A 23552-nucleotide genomic window follows, 5' to 3' on the forward strand; every position below is an offset into this window, starting at 1 on the left:
AATTATTAAATAAACTTTAGAATATTCAATGATTTGTTTCAAGAATTCAAATTAAAAGACAAATTACAACCACAATTATTCTTGCTAATTTAAAAACGAGTTTTTAGAAAGTAATACATAGGTACACTCGAATAATTATATTAAAGATTGCCATTGTTATCGTTGAATGAGAACTCAAATTTAAATGCATCAAAAGAAATAAATAATTTTTATTATAATCCGTTCGACCCGACTGACCCCAAATTCCGATAACCCAAGCTACCTGAATACGTCTCATCGTTGTCTCATGTAAATTCAATCTCGTACCTAGAAAGTAGAAAGCTGCTAACGCCATCTATTTCTAAAACCACTGGTGTCCTACATAAATGCTCATTTAGTTTCGTATCTTCCAGTATATTTATCAGTCAACGGATGAAGTATGATAGTTGGAATAAAAGAATAAGGTAATTGATGAAGTAATAAGAATTAAGAGAATAGCTCACGGTGAATGGGGACAAAGTTACGGTTCAGGGATGTTTGTCTATTGATACAATTGGGACTGTTCTTCAAGTCTTTGATAATTTCCAAATCCTCATATAAATCTAAGAGAGTGTGTTTTTTGTTGGATATTGCGTACCAATTGGACACATTCAGGAATCTTGAGTTCATGTCTATTAACTTTTAAGTGATGTGAAAAAGCTGAAGTGGTATCTCTCTTACTGGGTTCTAAAGATCTGGTGGAAAGGAATCTGTAAGTTCTACCGATGTAGGTAGCATCGCAGTCTGAACAAAAGAGTTTGTATACCCCACTACGATTCACGTAATTAATTGGATCTTTGGTGTTAGTTAAACTCCTATTGAGGGTGTTATTGACTTTAAACGAGATTTTGATGTTATTACAGGAATTACTCGTAGTAATGGTATGTTTGACTCTTTCTCTAATTTATAATTGTGAAATGGTATAGAAGCATAAATCGGAGTAGTTGTGGATGTTGAAGAGAAAGCTGACTGTTGAAGTAACCTAAGTTCTCTTTTGTGTTGTAGTTTGCGAATGATGTCTGGATCATAAACCTGTTTAATGATATTTAATTCATTATTGAATTCTGTTGTAGGTAAAGGAATACAATTTAATCTGTGAATAAAACTGCGGAAGGCGGGTACCTAGCTTATGAGTAAGAGGATGGTTCGAAGATTAATTGATTACATGATCTGTCCGCGTGGGTTCACGTTAGGTAGATACCAAAGTTGAAGTGGTAATTTAGTTTGGTAATAGATAAGTCCAGGAAGTGTTATTTTAGGATGGAAGCAGTCATCTACATAAATCCTGAGATTTTACACTGGTTCCGTTATATCGATGACTACTAAGTCTTCATATCAGGTAACTCCGATTCAGCTCACAGTTTACTTCACAAAATTAATGATATCCATCCTAAAATCACTTTTACTATGGAACTAGAAACTTCTAACTTCATTAACTTCCTGGACTTATCTATCACCAGACGAAATGACCACTTCAACTTTGGTATCTACCGTAAACCCACACAGACAGATCATGTGATCCTTCATCTTCTAACCATTCTCTTTTTCATAAGATCTCTGCCTTCCGCAGTTTTATTCACAGATTAAATTCTATTTTTTATTCCTTTATCTACAACAGAATTCAATAATGAATTAAACATCATCAAACAGATTGCAGTAAACAATGGTTATTCCAGGCATCATCCACAAACTTCAACACAAAAGAGAACTTAAGTTACTTCAACAGTCAGCTTTCTGTTCAACATTCACAACTACTCCGATTATGTTCGATTTTCTCAGTTGAGGTATACACCGTTAGACGCGTATGGAGTCCTACTACAAACGCTCAGTTATTGGCGCAATCGTTGGTGCAAATTTTGAGTAATTGTCAAAAACCAACATCTGCAAAGATTAGTTTGTGTGCTATACTGGGCCGTGTATATGTCAGATGCTGACCACTTAGGAACCGTTTGAAAGCTGCACTTTGCTCTTTGAACCCAGTCTTGAACCCTTTTACCCAATCCTGTACCTGGCTTATGGTTGGTCAAATGTCAACAAACTAACACACACCCACAAACAATTTCCCCTTTTTAAATAGAAACTGAGCCAAATTTCTGAGCTCGGTAACTTTTGAATGGTATAACCGATTTTCAATATTAGTTAAAATTAAAACTGCCATAACTTTGGCTCTAGAGTTTAGGTGTTGAAATTTAGGTTTTCTTATCTATTTTAATAATTTGTTGAATTTAAATATTTCAGAATAATAATACATATGAGAGAAATTATTAACGACAACGTGTATTGGCTTACTTATGAAGCAAAAAGCTAAATTTTTAGGCGGTAAAAAATAGTTCAAGGCATTCAAGTACATTCACCTAAATGTTTAGGCAATTTATAGTGTCAGGCAAAAGTACTATCAGTTTGCAAATAACAAAAAGTGCGATTTTCGATAACTGGCTATTTTTAAACAGTTGTACTTTTGAATATACTAGAAGAATTTTAATTTACAAATGCTCGTTTGAAAGGTACCTATTTAAAAACCCTTTGATTTTCCGGTTTCTACATTTTTTCCTAGTTTAGTTAAATTTTGACAATTAGATTCGTTCTTGTTAACCTATAAAATACAACATATATTTTACGATTTTTCAAATTATTTAATCAAAAAGTTGACATTATAACAAGAAAAATGAGATCTTGTGCGATAAAATCGGTCCACTGGGCTCAAAGCTCCTCAAATATAGCGTAAAATGGCTATTTTTGACCCTTTCGAGGGCCATATCTCAGGTACAAGGTTACCTAGAGGGCTAAAAAAATTGCTATATGGTACTTATTTAAAGTAGGTACAATAATTTACTATTTGGTAAAAATTCGCGGACTCTACCCACATAAGTGGTCGAAAATGAAAAATATTGCTCATATACAGGGTGTTTCATTAAGAATGTCCGATCTCTGAGTTAGACCTCAAAATATTAAGATTTAAGCCAAATCACTTAAATAAAATGCGGCTCCTTACTGAGTTACAGGTTTTATTTAAAAACTCTTTTTACCCAGTACTTAAAATCTATTTGACATATCCTTATCATACATATTTGGCAGAAAGTGTGGCTACTACACACCCTACTAAATTATGAGAAACCTTTCTAGCTACTATCAGAGGCGTACGACAGGGGATAGTGAATGGTTGACCCTTCCAAGATTCTATGCCACTGGGGGGATTAATATTCTAGCACAATTTTTCGATTCTTCAATACTTTCTATGTAAATAATATACTCTCCATTGGTAACAATAAAGTAATTAGTTTTCGAGATATTTGAAGTTAAAAATGAAACGGCACAGTTATTTTGATGAATGTATTGTGCCGCATCATTTTTAATTTCAAAATCCCGAAAACTAATGATTTTATCATTACGATTGAAGTTATTAGATATTATTTACATAAAAAGTTTTGGAAAATCTAAAAACTACCCGTTACAACATTTTATTTAAGTGATTTGGGGTAAATCTTAATATTTTGAGGTCGAGAACCTCCAACTCAGAGATTGGACATTCTTAATGAAACACCCTATATATTATTTTGGCTATATTAATATTTTTAAGGTGTATTACAATGGATACCATGGTGACTGTTCAAAGACATTTTTAGTTGGTAATGTTGATGACGAAGGAAAACAGTTAGTGGAAGCAACAAAAGTCTGTTTAAATGAAGCCATTAGCATATGCAAACCAGGTACTTATTTCCGTGATATAGGATTCTGTATTCAAGAAAAAGCCGAAAAACTTGGATTCCAGATTATACCATCATTTATTGGACATGGCATAGGAAGTTATTTTCATGGACCCCCGGATATATATCACATGAGTATGTATATTATTTAAAATATTAACAGAAACAACAAAAAAATCGCCTTTAGTCAATTCTTGAATTAAAATCCTTAGTTCCTTGTATTTTTTTTTTGGAGGTCGTCTGACATATGTCTCCGATGGCACTGCAGCCTCATGGGCTTATTGTGCCAACCATTCTACCTTTTATGTCACCCAATCCACAAGCTCGGTTCCACGTACCAAATTGTACATCCCTAGCATGGGTTGGGTGGCACATTCTGCTGGACTTAATTTTGGTTGTCCATAAATAGCCTGCCTCTTGTGATCCAAAGCCTCACATTCGTACAGTACATGATATCTGTTTCAGTTCCCCTATTGACAGTCTGCAGTTAAGGTTCCCTTCGTACAGCCCAATTCTATTCAGGTGTCCTTTCAGGGCACAGTGACCCGTGAGAAGACCTGTAATTATGCGGAGCTGACTCCTATGTAATTTTATTAGTTCCTCAGCTCTCCGTTTTGAGGGTTCCCTTATTAAGGGCCTCCCGTGTCGCTGACCAGGTCGTTCCCCCAGTATTCTTTGTGTTTGTTTTTGATCCATTCCCTGACTTGTCCCCTAATTATTGTTTTAGGTACTCCTAGAGCAGATTCTGGGCCAAAATATGAAGTTGATGGACCGTTCCTTGCCAGCTCATCTGCTTTCTCATTACCGTCTATCCCGGTGTGTCCTGGCACCCAAAATAGAGTTACACTATTTCTTTCGGCCAGTTCTTCCAGTTCTTGCCGGCATTTCCATACCAGCCTTGACGTCACTTTCGGGCTCATTAGTGCCTTCAGTGATGCTTGGCTGTCTGTGAGTATATTGATCCGTCTATTTTCTATTTTGTTGAAACACAGTTGTGTATGTTCCTAGTTTCTCTGTTTCACTAAAAATACCGGCTCCAGTGCCTTCATCGGTTTTTGATCCGTCCGTATACCAGATCGTTCCCCTGATTTTGCTACTGATGCTGTTCCACTCCCTTCGGTCATTGATTTCTATTTCGAAGTTCCTATTAAATGTGTATTTTGGTACCATGTGGTCAGTGTATGTATCAGATATACTTACCCCACCTTGGTTCCAAATCTGATTATGCCCAAGGTTCTCGTATTTATCCCTTGGTTTTCCTTGCAGCCTGTATGCTCCCATCATCGCTTCCCCTTTGATAAATATATCAAGAGGGGGTAGGTCTAACAGGGTTTCCAGTGCCGCCGTCGGTGTTGTTTTTATTGCTCCCGTTATTCCCAAGCATGCAAGTCTTTGTATCCTGCTTATCTTGTTTATTACCTTCGCCTCCGCTCTTTTAATTACTCTTTCAAGCTGTCGGTTCCAGGTAAGTTCTGGGTCCAGTATAACCCCTAGATACTTTACCTCTTTAGACAGCTCCAATTGTTCACCATTAAGGATCAGAGGCCCTAAGTCCTCCAGCTTCCTTTTTCTGGTGAACGCAATTGTGGATGTTTTGGAAGGACTGACTCTCAGCCCTTCTTCCTCAGTCCATTTGGTGACAATATTAAGGGCCTGCTGCATGCGTTCCCTTACTATGTTTTGGAATTTTCCCTGAACAAGGACTACCAAGTCGTCTGCATAGCCCAGGGTTTCATGGCCGTTCAATTCCAGGGACTCAAGCAAATCGTCCATGACAAGGTTCCATATTAGCGAGGACAGAACACCTCCCTGCGGACACCCTCGTCGGACCTGGGCGATAATACTCTCCCCTAGAATGGACGTATATACGGGTCTCTGTTGTAGCATGTGGTCTATATCCACTTGCAACAAATTTCATCGATCCCTTTTCTCTTCGATGCTCTTGAGATTGTTTCTAAGGATATGTTATTGAACGCTCCTTCTATGTCCAAAAAGGTCGCTAATAGTACCTCTTTGTGCTTGAGAGCATATTCAGCTTTTTCTACAAGCTGATGTAATGCTGTCTCTGTTGACATTCCTGCTCTATATGCATATTGGTTCTTATGTGTCGGTCTGTTTTCCAATACGCCATCCCGTATATGCCTATCTAGCAGTTTTTCTGGCGTCTTAAGCAGAACAGACATAAGACTTATTGGTCTCAAAGACTTTGCCCCATCCTGTCCAGTTTTTCCAGGTTTTGGTATAAAAGTTACTCTGATCATTCTCCATGCCTTTGGAATATATCCTAGAGCCAAACTGCTCTGAAGCACTTTACATATTCTATTTGCCAGAAGGTCGGATCCCTTCTGCAATAGTACTGGATAAATCCCATCTAATCCTGGCGATTTATAAGGTTCGAATGAGTGTAATGCCCATTTTACTTTTTCCCCAGTTACTACTTTCTTTGCTGCCTGCCATTTCTCCTTGGATGCCCACAGAGGGGTATCTAGTTCTGATTTCTGGCAGTTCTCCAAAATTAAGTCTGTAACTTGGGAAACGGGGAAGTGGACTTTCAGCAGTTCTCTGATAGTTCATTCCACTGTTTCTGTGTACTCTCCGTTTTCTGTTTGGAGAGTATATATCGAACTCTGAGGTCCTTTTGAGAGAATCTTATGGAGTCTGGCGTATTCTGGAGTTCTTTCTATATCCTCACAGTACCTTCTCCATGATTCTCTTTTCTGCTTTCTCAGAGTTTTATTGTACTCAGTTAGGGCCTTTCTGTATTCATCCCAGCTGATATTCTTGTTCATTGCGTTGTTGAATTTTTTAGGAACTTTCCTTCTTAATTCTTTAAGTTCCTCATTCCACCAGGGCACTTTCCTGTTGGATTCCTTATTGATTGAAGGACAGTTGTCATTATACGCCGAGATGATAGTGTTTTGCAGCTGCTCCACAACCATTTCGAGGTCTGTTGTATTTCTTATCGTATCTTTAGTCTGTTTTAAACTATGTTCCAGATCTGCTTTATACGCCTCCCAGTTAGTTTTCCTAGGGTTACGATAGGTTTCTAGGGTACATGTTTTTCCTCTACTTCAAATTGTATGTGTCTGATTTTCATTTCGGAAAAAATCAAACAAGATAGAACTTTTTGTAATTTCATTAAGAAATGTTTACTAAACAACATATCAAAAAGTTGTACTCGAGAAGTGGGTGCTTCATTTTTTATTAAACAAATGAACTTCGAAATTAGATGTTTTTTTAAATACATAGCTCCGAAAATATGAATTTTAGAAAAAAACTGACTTGACCATTGAAAAATTCAGCAAATTGTAAAAAAAAAACCTTATATAAAATTTTTTTTAAAATTAAATCTATAGCTTCTATAATTTTTTATTTATAACGCTAAAGTCACCGTTCTCACAAACATTGGCGCACTGTAAACTAGTGTTCGGCGAAGTGCACGGTTGAGTTATTTTAATGTAATTCTTTAACTAATGATTCAAATGACATTTTACAAATTGGACATGAAAGCAGGCGCGGATCCAAGGGGGGGTCAATGGGGTCAATTGTCCCCTCCTTGAGACTTCGCCTGGTGTCGCCTTTTTTAAGAAAGAGATAATTACGATTGAAAATAAATAGTGAGTTTTGTGTCCTGTTGACTGAATAACGGAATGAAACATAAAACAGAATTCTTTCTCCAAAGTACGTGTTCTTGGTCTTACACTTGGACACTGTATGGTGTCGAGTCTTGGACTGTGAATAAAGTCGATCTACTTACCTAAATCGCCTTGAGGCTTTCGAAATGTGGTTCTATAAAAGAAAAAGTATCTTGGGTGAAAAAGATTCGAAACTCCACAATACTAGAACGTCTCAGCAAGACTATCTGAGAGTATAGAAATCATCAAGAAGAGAAAAGTGGAGTATTTTGGACATGTAATGAGAAGTTTCAAATATAGGTTTCTGCAAAATATTATGCAAGTGAAAATAGAAGGCAAACGCAGTCCAGGACGAAAAAGCACTTCGTGATTGATTTAGGGTGGCAGTGAATAAAATTAAGATAGCTATGATAGTAACTAACGTTCTGAAAGGACATGGTACATGAAGAAAAATAAAGTAACAGCCCATACCGAAAGAGAATCCTGCGTACGCAAGTGACGAGAAATTTTTTATTTCATTGCCCCCTCCTTGCAAGGTTGCTGGATCCGCCGTTGCATGAAAGAAGAATAATTAAGCTATCTTATGGTTATAACAAAAGGAAATAAAATGTATGGGCATAAGTACGGTGTGGGCGGAAAGTGTTACATGAATTTTGTTTAAAAATGATTTAACAATGTGTAACTAATACAATTTTATTTATAAACTCTCAAATTTGCGCAACTTACCTTTCAAATATCTTACTAAACGACGTTTCATTCAAAAAAATCGCAAAAATTTAATTCAAATTATAGGACGACGTCTCAAAAAATGTAATTTTTGAAAACTTCGTAGTTTTACATAATTACCACCAATTTAAGACGGTATTACTCAAGTTTGAACAAATTTATTACAATTTTAGAGGTGTTTTTTTAAAACTTAGGATGTAATCTTTAAAATGCACTAAAGAACTTGTTTGTGAGACCTGTTTGTAAACACACGTTTATAAATTACTGTCGATTTAAACAAATTACCGCCAAATAAAAGCCTTTTAACAGCTAAGTTTTACTAGTGCAGTGACATAAAATACCAAGAACAGCAACTGTGAGTAAATTTTCAATATTAACTGCATCCAGACGATTTTGTTAGGCTGATTGAGGTTAAAAATTCATATCCACCCGACTGAATCCACACGACATTTCGCCTAGCGAAATAACGAATTTTTAACAACAAAAGGCAGGGTCGGCCTGAGAAAAATGTTTTGGACAATAATTATATTTAACAAAATAACTTTGAATAGCAAAGCAAATTGAATAGCAAATTTGAATATTTTAAATATAATGTCACAACCAACATTTACAAATCAATCTTCATCCACCAACACTCACCCAGATAATAATGATAGCTCCAATTTAAATAATATGAATACCTCCAACGCATCTTAGCAAGCACTGTCTCAAAAAATATCTACAAGTATCCTAACAAGGACCAGGCACTTATCTTCGGCTCCATTCAGGGAGCAAAACTTCAAGATTATCTTCTTCAATTGGGACCTCTGGTAAAACCAATAAACATTATTTTCTGTAGCAGAATTTCACACAACAGAATATGTGTTTATCTAACCAATAAATCACTGGTTGAGATGAGTTTTTAACTAATCATGGTCAAATTGTTGTAAATAATGAAGTCATCAAAGCAAGACGTCTAATTTCACCAGCGGACAGACTAGCATTATCGAATGTAAGCCCAACGATCCCACATGAATCTCTTGTAACCTTACTGGAAAATATTGGATTAAAATTAGTTTCTCCAATAAACTTTCTTAGAATAGGTGCATCAAATCCAGAATACCAACACATATTCAGCTTCAGAAGACAGGTGTATATCGCTCCTTCCCCAGATATTACCATACCCGAATTCTTAGAAATAACACATGAGAATCTATCATATCATATCTTTTTAGCCCTAGACAGTCAACGCTGATTCACCTGCAAACTATCTGGTCATGTTGCATCCCACTGCCCTTCGGGCAATATTTATCCACATACCCAACAATCATCACAACCTACACATAATGTTCAAATCTCGTCAATATCTCAACCTGAAGAAACATCTCCTAATGACTTAAATTCCCACACAATAAATAATATTCTACCCGAAAGTTCCTCAGGAGTAGAAAATTGTGCAAAAGTCCCCAATACTGCTTTAATCACATCCAATCTGGTAACAAATCCAGATCACACTGCTCAATCTGGAAATATTTCAACCTCGGACAAAACTACTAATTCAACAACTTCATCCGCAACAAAACGAACAGCTGAAGATATGTCTCCAGCTACTCCAGAAGGACAAATGCCACCCAATACTTCTACCTTCTCTCTTCCCCAAACAGTCGTTCAGAAAAACAAAAAACCCAAATCTAATACATCAGATCAAGAAATAGAACTTACTGAATCCATTATAAACTATATCGACTCCCATTCTCCTCCCTTCATAATCAACAGCCATCAGCTTAAACAGCTCCTAGAAAATACATACGGATCGAAGGATGTTCTTAGCATTGCTGAAGACTTCACAGAAGATATTTCAAAACTAATAGATATGTTAGAAGAACTTCATCCCCACGAAAACACTAAGAAGCTAAAAACTCGTGTCACAAGGCTAAAAAACAAATTACTAAAGCAGTCCCAAGATTTAAGTGATACCCAATCTGATATCTCAAATCCATCTCAAGATACCCAATAAATACATTCGAATCATTACTCCAGTGGAACTTAAATGGGTACTATACCCGTTTAAATATGCTACAGCATATCATAGCCCTCCATTCTCTGGGCATATTGTGTTTACAAGAAACTCACTTCCGAGACGAAAATGTCCACAAAATGAGGGGATACAATGAGTTCGTAAAAAACCGAAATGTACAAGTTGCGAGTGGCAGTGTAGCCATTTACGTCTCAAAGAATCTACAAGCAACACAACTTAGAATAAATACAAAACTAGAAGCGGTAGCCGTAAAAATTAAAGCACAACTAAATTACACCATCTGCAACATATACATTCCTCCTGATCATTATTTAATTGAGGATGAATTGGAATCGATAGTTAATCAACTTCCAACTCCTTTCATTCTTCTAGGAGATTTTAATGCCCACAATTACTCCTGGGGTTCTCAGAAAACAGATAGAAGGGGACGAATTCTATCAAACATATTCAACACCATGAACATAAGTCTACTGAATGATGGCAGTAATACTAGATTCAATATAGCTACTGGCAATTCTTCTAGCATCGATCTTTCATTATGTAGCCCAACTATTAGTCCTTACCTAGAATGGAGAGTTATGGATGACTTACTAGGCAGTGACCACTTTCCCATAAAATTAACGAATTCAAGTATAAAAGACAAAATATCAAACGGAGATAGTATCCATCAGAAATGGAAAATAAAGAAAGCCGACTGGAGCTCTTTCTCAAAAATCATTGAGAATAACATATACAAAATTAATGAGTTGAAGGACGCAAATACAGCATTAACTCAACTTAACGAAATAATTATAAAAGCTGCTTAATTTTCAATAGGATAAATCAAGCATATCAAGAAATTTAAACCGGTGCCTTGGTGGAATGATGAATGTGCCGAAGCAATACAAAACAGCAAATCTGCTCTAAATAGATGTAGGAAGGAGAAAACTGCAACAAGTATAATTGAATACAAAAAACATAGGGCAAAAGCAAGATATATTACTAACAAAAGTAAAAAAGAGTCATGGAAGAAGTTCGTCTGAAGCATAAACAGAAACACTACAATATCATCGGCATGGAGGAAGATACAAGGTATTTATGGAAACAAAACTTACCATGTCATTAAAGCATTAGATTATGACGGCAAACGAATAAACCAAACAAAAGAAATAGGTGAAGCATTCGCAGACTATTATCATAAGCTTTCCATAAACAGAAATATAACCAATGATAACATTGCTCTCCCTACGGAATTCAAAGAGCTGGAAAATCTTGATTCTCTAAACAAGCCACTGACAAAAGAAGAAATGGAGGAATCTCTCTCATCACTAAAAGACATTTCTTCTGGTCCCGATGACATCCCTACTATTTTTCTAAAAAATCTCCCAGAAACGGCGAAACAAATCCTGTTGAACATCTTTAATCACATGTGGAATAATAGTGGCTTCCCCTTAATTTGGAAGGAAGCAACAATCATCCCCATACTTAAATCTAACAAATCTTCACTCTTGCCTGAATCTTACAGGCCAATCTCCCTAACCTGCTCCATGAGTAAATTGCTAGAAAAAATAATCAATAAGAGACTAATATGGTTTTTGGAAACTCACAAATTATTGATTCCCGAACAATCCGGATTTCGACCATCTAGAAGCACACTTGATAACAACATTGACCTAGAAAGTCATATTCACGAAGCATTTGCTACTAAAGATAAATGTCTAGCAATTTATTTTGACATTAATAAAGCCTTTGATTCTACATGTCATAAAATCATCCTAAATAAACTACATCACTGGAGATTGAAAGGCAATATAATAAATTTCATACGCAATTTTTTATCTCGAAGAGAATTCCAAGTCCGAATTTCTGGAACAATATCATCAACCAAGAAACAATTAAACGGCACACCACAAGGATCAATTCTCAGCCCAACTTTATTTTTAATTGCTCTGAATGATGTCTTAAAAGACTTAAAGAAACCAGTTGTAGCCAGACTTTACGCAGATGACATGATCGTGTTTATCAAGGGAAGATGTCTTAGCACCATGGCTCAAAGCCTTCAGCAATACATAACATCCTTCGAACGTTGGTCTATAATGTCTGGGTACAATTTTTCCCCAAACAAAACAAATTGCCTATTATTCTCAAAAAGAAACATAACAGAGCAGCAACGACCATCAATATTCCTATACAACCAGAAACTCAGCTATACTCCACACATAAATTTTCTGGGCATGATATTCGACGAACGTCTGTCGTGGAAAAATCACATTAAAACACTAACTCTTTCTTGCCAAAAGGGCTTAAATTTATTAAGATGCTTAGCAAACAAGTCTTGGGGATCTGATGGTCTAATGCTGCTAAAAATATACAGAAGCCTTATTTGATCGAAAATTAATTATGGATGTATTGCATACACATCTGCTCGCCCTTCAATATTAAAATGCTTAGATACTATACACAACACCGCATTAAGAATAATTCTAGGGGCTTACAGAACAACGCCTGTAAAAAGCCTATACTGCGAACTGGGCGAACCAGCTCTATTTTTCAGACGACAAATTCTTAGTTTATCCTATGCCTCAAGAATAGCATCAATACCATCAATTCCTGCTCACAAAAACACTTTCTGTAATCGTTTCAAATCAACTTTTCAACATAGCACCTCTCCACCACACTTTTATGTTAGAATTCACCGGTATATATCAACGTTAAATCTCCAAAATTTCCCCAGAACGTGGTTAATGAATGAACCCAGCATTCCTCCATGGATTATCAAAACCCCACATGTAAACACCCAATTGACGAAATATAATAAATACGATACCAATCCACGTCTTATATATCAAAATTATAAACAAATAGTCTCAAAATATAAAAATTACACCCACTTATTCACTGATTCGTCTAAGTCAAGTCTTCCCAAGGCGTAGGAGCAGCAGTATACATAAACAATGAAACCAAATATTTATTTAAGCTTCCCAGTTCCTACAGTATCTTAATTAGAGAACTTTATGCCATATTACAAGCGTTAAAGCACATTTCCAATGCACAAACCAAACACTCTTTAATAATATCTGACTCACTCAATTCACTGAGACTCATACAACAAACCTTCACGAAAAATCCTATAGTCATATTAATCAAAGAAATATTGCACAGTCTGCATCAAACAGACTCAAAAATAGTTTTTCTATGGGTTCCCTCTCATTCTGGAATCGAGGGAAATGAAAACGCTGATCGTTGGGCTTACACAGCTGCGCAATTACCTTCATTGGCAGAACAATCAATTCCAGCGGCAGATACAAAACAGCTACTAAAATCGATGACCCTCAATTTATGGAATGAAAAATGGAAAACATCTACGAGCAAGTTAAGAGACGTTAAAGAAGATACTGGTCCATGGAATCCACATACAATCAACAGATCGAACCAAGTCATCTTATCTCGTCTTCGGTTAGGACACTGTAAACTTACTCATGAGCATCTCATTACCCATACCGAAGCACCAAAATGCAAAAGGTGTAATATACCATTATCAATAAAACATGTGCTAACAGAATGTGATGAATTTGCCGCTTACAGACAATCTATATCTGGTTATTCAAACAATATGAAAAACATTCTTAACCTGCAAACCGACTGTAAACCTCTTTTCCAATTCCTTAATAAATGTAACCTAGCAAGTAAGATTTAATTGTACACAATTTCATACTTTTGTAAACTTATTAATTGTATTCTCGTTACCCCGCTGATGACCTTCGTGGTTGATGCGGTTATTTCTAAATAAAAAAAAATGCACTAAATTAATTTTACTTTAGAAATGAAATAAATAATTTATTTTTGATAAAATTAAGAAACATAACAAAAATGTAATGCAGAAACCGAAAATTACCAGCTAAAAAATGTTTATACAAAGTGATCAAAACTTTTTTCTGTAAAACTTACCTAAAATACATTTAATAATAAGCTTCAATAATAATACATGTTCAACAAAAAAAAAATTGAGCTTTTATACAGTACCTACCTATGTCTGCGTAACTTGGAACCTATTGATAACTTTTTTTATTATCAGTTTTACGAAAGAAAGTTATTCTTTATAAAATATTTTGAATTGTATAGAAGATGCAACCATCAGATATCAAATTTTAGTAATTTTATACGAGGTATGTCAAAAAATATGAATTTCACTCAAGAGTAAAGTACCTTTATATTTCACAATATCGAAAATTGTTATTAAGAAAAGTTGTTTGGAATTAAAAACTATGTTCCAATGTTCAATTACACCTTTCTAATTGAAATATTGTGAACTATAAAGGCACTTAACTGTTAAGCGAAATTCATATTTTTTTACATACCTCGTATAAAATTGAAAAAGTTTGATATCTGATGGTTGTATCTTAGATTTTAGACCAGGTAGAGCATTTTATGAAGTATAACTTTTTTTCGTAAAATTGATAATCGAATAGTTATCATAATTGTAATAAAATGATGATGGGTATCCGTAATTTGAGAAAAAGTTAAAAAAAATCAATTAGAAGGATGTAATTTTATTAAACACAGTTTTTAAACATAGTAAACATAGTTTTTAATTTCAAACAACTTTTCTTATTAACAATTTTTGATATTCTGAAATATAAAGGTACTTTACTCTTTAACGAAATTCATATTTTTGATATACCTCGTATAAAATTGATAAAATTTGATATCTGATGGTTGAGTTTTAGATTTTAGACTATGCAGAGCATTTTATAAAGAATAACTTTTTTTCGTAAAATTGATAATAAAAAAGTTTCCCATATGGTTCCTAGCTACGCAGACATACTGTATAAGAGATAAGAGCTTCTGTATAAGAATTTTCAAATTGTAATGCCATATTCAGATTCAGCATAATCAAAAACAAAATAGAAACATATTTGATCAAAGTAAAATGATGAATTAAACGATATTTTTAAAATTATTTATACAAAACAAGTGTGATTGTTTAAACAAAATTAACAAACAATTAGCGGCAAAATCTGTGAGTAGAACATTTTATTTTAACGTGTATATAAACTAACAAAAAAAAGTTTTAGAAAAATATAAGCTTGTTTGAATTTTTCCAAAATAATGCATATTTTTGTTCTATCTTGACTCCCCTAACTACCGAAGTTGTATTTCGACAACCAGCAGTTTATTAAAATAAAAGTTAATCAAGTGGATAACGAAATGTATATATTTTTATTATATTTTTTTTATTATTCCAGCTTTTTATAGCGTTATCCTCCTTCCGGTTCCTAGTTTCCAGCTTCGTTGGTTGTTCCATTCGCCAAGGTGAAGGTTCCTTTCCGACATTGCCTTCTGAATGCTGTCTACCTTGCTTAGGCCTTCTTGTCTTCCTTCTTTCACTTGGTATCCATTTTAAAATTTGTTTTGGCAGCCTGGCGTCGCCCATTCTTTCTACCTGACCATACCAGATCAGTTGTCACGTTTTGCATCCATACAACACTATACTTTTAAAGATGGGGTTACAGTTAAGATGTTTTCTTTGATTTTATAGTTCTTTTGACCATAGCATCGGTTTTAGACATCCAATTACCCTTTTTCCTTTCACGATCCTTTGCTCTATCTCTTTTTCGGTGTGTTTAATATATAATGTAGAATATAAATATAAATTATAAATAATAAAGTATCGAACATCTTACCGAGGACTGCCAGGTATTTACTGCAACTGAATGTAAGGAACAGATTCAGTGGGAAAGATTTTTCACCAAGAGATATACATTTATATAAAACTGGAACTAATTCTAATCGACCATTTTCCTTATTATCAATACGTTCTTGAGAGTATACCTACGAATGACAACTACAAGCTCTATCGGAATCGCACTGTACTCACAAACAGTAGCATATAATAGACTAGATCTCAATAGACAAACAACACTAATTAATGTGGCTATACCTAACAACAATAAGAAAAAGATTGCCAAGTACAGTGTAAGGCAAGCCGCACACCAACGAAATATGAAACGTAAAACATGAAACATGAAACGTAAAACACGTTTCATGAAAATAAAACACGGTTAAACAAATCTTGAAGTCCGCCTACCAATGAAACGAGTGTGATCCATGCTCATAAAACATTTTTATTTTCGGAGAGTTTCATAAATGGTCAGACGTTTATTTATTTAGTAGTGTTTTATTTCCATGAAACGTGATTTACTGTTATGGACAAACTTCTGATAGAATGGACTGTAATATATTATATTAAAAACTTCTTGTATTCAGCTAAAAAATTAATTACAAATTGTTAAAAAATGTGATTTTATAATATGACAATCAATCTAATAATTTTAATGACAATCTGACAAATATATGTTGTGTATTTTTGATGCTTGTTTTTTCCCGTCATTGAGCAAGGGCGGAACTGTCTATCCAATAATAAATAATACTTTTCGTCCATACTCCCCGCCTTGAACAGCTCCAAGACCGTTCAAACACAAATCACCTAAGTTAATGAGGAACACTAGAAACAAGTCTCAGCTAATGGTAATGGACAAATTTTAGTTATTCCTCGTTTATAAAGTCCATGAGCGGTTTTAACAGTTACCACTCGAATTTCACCATCATCACCAGGGTGAACAGACACTATTCTTCCTAACTGCCACTGACAAGTGGGCAAATTGTCAGATTTTAAGAGCACTAAAGATCCGACTTGAATGGTGGAAGTACTACTTCTCCATTTATGACGTTGTTGGAGATCATTCAGGTAAATCTTTGACCATTGCTTCCAAAAGTCTTGCAACAATTTCTGAATCAGTTGGAATCTGGACAATTGGTTTATTTTTATCTCTCCTTGAAACGTATGATCAGGGACAGCGGTCATCGGTCTTCCGATTAAAAAATGTGAGGGAGTTAAAGGAGTGTAATCGTTAGGATCAGATGATAGAGCATATAAAGGACGTGAATTCAAAGTGCCTTCAATCTGAATTAAAAATGTACAGAATTCTTCATAAGTTAGAAGGGTTTGACCAATAATACGAGATAAATGATATTTTACCCCTTTTATATTACTTTCCCATAATCCCCCGAAATTTGGAGTACTAGGAGGAATGAAATGCCATATAATATTCTGAGCTGCGCAAGAGGTGACAATTTCATCCTCTGATTTTCTAATGAAATCATACAAAATTTTTAGTTCATTTTTGGCACCTACAAAACTTGTACCGTTATCTGAATACAGATGCCCGGGTTTACCGCGTCTAAAAACAAATCTTCTAAGGCCTGCCATGAAAGCTTCAGATGTCAAAGAACTAATTAATTCTAAATGTACTGCTTTCGTGGCGAAGCAAATAAATAAACATATGTACGCTTTATACGTTTTACATCCGCGACCTTTTCTATCCTTTAATGTAACTGGCCCTGCGTAATCTAATCCAGTTATGAAAAAAGGTTGTGATATATTAACACGATGTTCTGGCAAATCAGCCATAATCGTAGAACCAGGTTTGGGTTTAAACCGATAGCATCTAATGCAATTCCTTACAACTGTTTTAGCTAGGGACATTCCCGCAATTATCCAAAATTTTTGACGAACTGTCGCTAACAAGAGTTGTGGACCTGCATGTTGAAGTTGCACATGCTCATGTCTCAATATTAGTTTGCTTAAAACATGAATCTTATCTAATAGTAAGGGATGTTTCCCATCATAATTCCTAGAAGATTTTCTAAGACGTCCTCCTACTCTCAATAATCCAGTTTCATCTAGAAAAGGCGTTAAAGGTAATAATCTACTCTTTGACGAAAGGTCTTTACCGTTATTTAATAATGAAATTTCTTCAACAAAACTTTCTGTCTGAGCTAATCTAACAAGAAAAACCTCTGAATCAGTAAATTCGATTGCTGAAATCGGGCCATACCTTCTACTATTAGACTTTGACTTTGAATTATTAACAAATCTTCTACAATAAGCCATAATTCTAATTAATTTGTTCAGATTCGAGTATTTATAAAAAAGTGAATTAAAATCATTTTTTATAGAAACTAATGCCTTAGATTTCTTTCTCATTTCAGGAAGGTTTGATATATCAAGTAAATCATAGAACTTAGTTTTATCAAAATCTGTTGATAAAAATTGAGGGCCATTAAACCAGAGCTTACAGTGAGCTAATTGGTCTGGCAAAATTCCTCTACTACCAATATCTGCAGGATTCTCAGACGAGCTAACATAATTCCAATTTTCAATTGTAGTACATCTTTGAATTTCTGCAACACGGTTTCCAACAAAAACTTGAAGGTTTGCTGGGTCATTATTGAGCCAATGCAAAACAATTTGTGAATCACACCAATAATATGGAGTGTACTGAAAAGTAACAGAATCTGAAACAGATTTCATAAGTTGGACCAATAATAAGCTACCACACAATTCTAATCGAGGAATAGTCAATATTTTGACTGGGGCGACCTTAGTCTTAGCACATAACAAATGAACATTTATAGAACCTTGTGAATCAATGCATCGAGTATAAATTGTTGCACAATATGCGTATTGTGAAGCATCACTAAATCCATGTAATTCTATTATTTTAGGTTTATTACTCAGAACGCACCGTGGAATTCTTAAATCATTTAAGTGACATAACTTAGACTGGAACTTTTTCCATTTATCACACAAATCAAAGGGGACTTCGGAATCCCAATCAAGTTTTAACGACCAAAGAGATTGAATCATAATTTTTACTAGGATTATACAACAACTGGCTAAACCTAAGGGATCATAAGTTTTCATAAAAACTGAAAATATCTAACTTACTAGACCATTGAATACCAAGAGTTTTAATACACTCGTGATCTCCTAAATTAAGTACTTTTAAAGGATCGGAATAATCTTTAAAGTGATCTAATACCAATTGGCTGTTTGAAGACCATTTCCTTAAATTAAAACAAGCTGACTTCAATATTTTGACCACTTCATCACATCTTTTAATAGCTTCAGCCTCACTTGAAAATCCAGTAATGAGATCGTCAACATAAAAATCTCTCAGAATAATTTCACTTGCTTCAGGAAACTTGATTTTATTATCAAATGACAATTGCTGGATACACCTAATGGCTAGATATGGCGCACTGGTAGTGCCATATGTTACGGTTTTTAAATTATAAATTGAAATTGGCTGAGAAGGACTATTCCTCCAGACAATTTTTTGCATTCTTCTGTCATCGGGATGAACAAGTATCATCCTATACATTTTGCTGATGTCGGAAACAACAACAACTGCATGTTGTCTAAATCTAATCAAAATACTCAAAATATTATTTTGAATTGCTGGTCCTGAATATTGGATATCATTCAATGACTTCCCATTAGTCGATGGGGCAGAACCATTAAAAACAACACGGAGTTTGGTTGTCAGGCTTTCATTTTTGATAACACCATGATGTGGTAAAAAATAATTAGGTTCTGTGGTGCCTTCCGCATCTAAATTATAATCAATTGACATGTGATCTAAATCTAAATATTCTTTCATGAAATTTAAATAACCATTTTTAAGTTCGGGACATTTCTTAAATCTATCCTCTAAATACAATAATCTTTTAACAGCTAATTGTTTAGAATCGCCTAGGACAGAAGGATGTTCCTTCCAGGGAATTTTAACAATAAATTGACCAGTTTCTGATCGAGAAAATGAATTTTTAAAATGATTTTCAACATAAACATCATCCTTTGAATAAGAAATATGAGACTTTGGCTCTTCAACAGACCAAAATTTCTCTAATTGTAAATCATCACTACTAAATATTTGTGAAAAATGACATCTAATATGATTTTTTGTTGGATATGGAACTTTACCAACCACAATATAACCAAAAACAGTATTTTGGAGGGAGGGTAAATTCTTTCCAAGATCTATGCGACCATATAACATTATATCCCAAAACAAACTAGCATCAAGTAACATATCTACCTTACTGCTTACATTAAATGAATCATCTGCCAAAGTTATATTAGGGGGTATTGAGAAATTTGAGACATTAAAAGTATAAGTTGGCAAATTCTCAGTAATCTGTTGCACCACTATGCAATGTAAATTTGACTTAAAATTGTTTAATATAGAACCAATTTTTAATTGACATTTTTTATTTAAAGATGAAACGGAATTATTAATTCCTGAAACACAAATATTTGCTCTATTTGTGTCTAAATCGAGTTTACTTAGAAAATCCTCTGTAATAAAACATGATTGGCTCCCTGAATCTAGGATTACTCGTGCGATATGAGTATTTCCGTATCTATCATATACTCTAACTTTAGCAGTACTCAACAGTACATAATCATTATTTGAACAATTATTTTTTAAAACAATCTCATTTCTATTAACATTATTTTCTGAAGTATTAGTTGACAACTTAACTTTATTTGGTTCATTCTCGGAATCATTGTTCGGGTTGAAATTAATTGAACTGTTTTCTTTAACATGAATATCAGATGATTTATTTTCATGTAAAAGAGAACTGTGTTTGGCTTTACATATCTTACAACCGAACGATTTACATTGTTTGTAGGAATGTCCGGTACATAAACAATTTCGGCATAAATTTAATTGTTTTATTTTATCCCATCTTTGGGCTACTGAAAGTTTAAGAAATTCTTCACATAGGTAAATCAAATGATTTTGTTTACAAAAATTACAACTTCTGCTTTTACTAGTTAGCAGAGATCTAGAGCGTTTATCTTGGTAATTAGATTTATAATCCGGTTCTGTCACATTGCTTAACTCTATAGTTTCCAAAAAATCAGCACGATTCTTCAAGAATTCAAGAAATTCGTTTAAACTTGGCAAAGAATTATCTATTTTTCTTTTTTCCCATTCCCTAGAACTAAATTTATCCAATTTACCACTTACCAAATACACCATAATAGCATCCCAATGTTCAGTCGGTAGTTGAAGTGATTTTAAAGCGAATAAATGCTTTTTAACTGAATCTATCATGCTTCTAAGACCTAATGCAGATTCTTTATTTAAATTTTCAATCTCAAAAAGAGCTTTTAAATGATTGTTTACTAACATCCGAGAGTTGTCAAATCTGTTGCATAGAGTCTGCCATGCAGAATTGTAATTTTGTGCAGAAAAATCTAAACTTTGTATAATTTTCAATGCATCACCTTTTAAACTCGCACGTAAATAATGATATTTTTGAATATCTGCCAATACTTTATTATTATGAATTAACCCTTCAAAAGTATCTTTAAACTCAATCCACTTCAAATAGTCCCCATGAAAGACAGGTAACTGAATAGGAGGTAATTTGACACCTTCTAATCCACTATATTCATGATTTATATCTAACCTTTTCGACTCTGAACTGGATGAATCGGAACATTTTCTTTTTAAAATCGTTCTTGCTTTAGACAAAGTTTTTGAAAATATAGTATCTAATCGTTGTCTTTTCGCATACTCTTGCTGAATATCTTGATCCTGACAATTTAATTCAATTGACATTTGGATTTCATCAAATTCCGTAACTAAACTTTCAGTTCTTTCAGTATTCCATTCTATTTGCGAAAAATGGTCTTCGCTTAAATCATTAATCGCGATATTTGTCATCGACTCTATAAATTTAATAAAATTGTTTAATCTTTGTTCAATTATATCTCTTTTGCGATATAATTGACGAAAATCAGAAGCTTTCATAGGCATTTTTAGCTTTATATTAATCAAAATACGTAGCAAATAATATTATTTAATTGTACGAACTCAAAAATCAACGCTAATCAATCAACTAATAAAAGTCAAATCTAAATCTGTCTTTTATCTAATAATCAAACTTAGCCGAATATTGGCTATGGTCCTATAATCATTTATATTTAAATAAATCCAATAATAATAGCAATATCTACTAATAATAATCAGAAATCGTATAGCATTCCACAAACTAATACTCCAAATCAACTCAAATACATATTTGCATACACACAAAGGTGTACAAATCAATCTAATAAGTAATTATTTTTTAGCTAAATAAAATTATAGGTTATAAATCAACTATTCAATGCGCAAAATCAAAATTTTTAATTGAACCCCAAAATCCTCAAAAATCTAATAATTTATTGGCACTTTGTTGAAAGGAAATAAATATGAAGGATAAACAAAGAACAATCAAGATAATAAATGGAAAAACCTCACATTTAATTCAATCGGCAGAGCGGATCCAATCTGGCTGAATCATAAATTCTTCAAAAACCAATAATCTTCATACCCATCTGGATCTATTAGACCATTGTCTCAATCATCGGGTTCGATCGGACACAATTTTATGCTTCTCGGGCTCGAAGGTACCAAATGTTATGGACAAACTTCTGATAGAATGGACTGTAATATATTATATTAAAAACTTCTTGTATTCAGCTAAAAAATTAATTACAAATTGTTAAAAAATGTGATTTTATAATATGACAATCAATCTAATAATTTTAATGACAATCTGACAAATATATGTTGTGTATTTTTGATGCTTGTTTTTTCCCGTCATTGAGCAAGGGCGGAACTGTCTATCCAATAATAAATAATACTTTTCGTCCATTTACGTTTCATGTTTCTTTGATGTGCGGCCTGCCTAATAGATAGATCTTTCGGACAACAGACTTAGTAAGATGCAGGTTTAATTAAAATAAAAATATATTATTTTTATCACAATACAAAATAAAATCAATGTAACAAAATAATGAAATTATATTCTATCCTTCACCCCTGTTCGAAGGAAGTCCCCTTGACAGTTATCAAAAAGAAAAACAAAATTGTATTTACCTACTGATATTAAAATACAGTGACAGTGTTAGTACATATCGACAATAAGTTGGAAGCATTTGTTGAATACCTACACGATTTCATTAGACGCGAGCGATTCATCAATTCTGAATCATGTTAGTATCGACACACACTATCTTCACACACATATCGACAAATCTCCAAGATGCGAAATCATCGCGAGCGATTCATCAATTTTGAATCGCTCCGAGGCTGGCTTCGACTCAATTCATCTCGGCCCGATTGGTTTCCACTAGCTCAGTAATCTAGTTTAAACCAGTGAGTCTATTAGATAAATTCTTCGTAAGACTCCGGTTGGCTCCAACTCGATCCGTTGGAAGCCGGTTGGCCACCACGCAATTTCTTGTGGTCAGTGAGTTTCTGCCAGATCAATTCTCCAGCTGGAACTAACTTTCTGTTACTTCGACCTCTAATAAATATAATTCCGACGGACCATCTCCTAGTATTCATCGGTAGTGGTGGGAACTCTGGTGGGACGAAGTTTGTTCGATGCTCGTTCGGTGTCCACTAGCGACTCTATCGTTACAACAATGACCTGGAAATTCAAATACGCAGACAATGGAAAATGGAAATAACTCAGCTAATACCTATTATTCCCTCAACTACTGAAGCCATTCCAAAGAACCTCCTAGAAAACATAAATAGACAAGTCTGAATGAGTGAATGA

The 23552-nt window shown here is 34.2% G+C and overlaps 1 protein-coding gene across 1 annotated transcript in view; it reads left to right on the forward strand.

Moving 5' to 3' along the window:
- LOC114331037 (methionine aminopeptidase 1D, mitochondrial) overlaps positions 1 to 23552 on the forward strand; it is a 147946-nt gene that overhangs the window by 103623 nt on the left and 20771 nt on the right. Inside the window, exon 4 of the mRNA XM_028280500.2 lies at positions 3596 to 3857. Within this exon, the coding sequence (XP_028136301.1) occupies positions 3596 to 3857 (262 nt within the window). The remainder of the gene's footprint in view (positions 1 to 3595; positions 3858 to 23552) is intronic.

Source organism: Diabrotica virgifera, chromosome 7 (genome assembly GCF_917563875.1).
Source record: "Diabrotica virgifera virgifera chromosome 7, PGI_DIABVI_V3a".
Lineage (NCBI taxonomy): Eukaryota > Metazoa > Arthropoda > Insecta > Coleoptera > Chrysomelidae > Diabrotica > Diabrotica virgifera.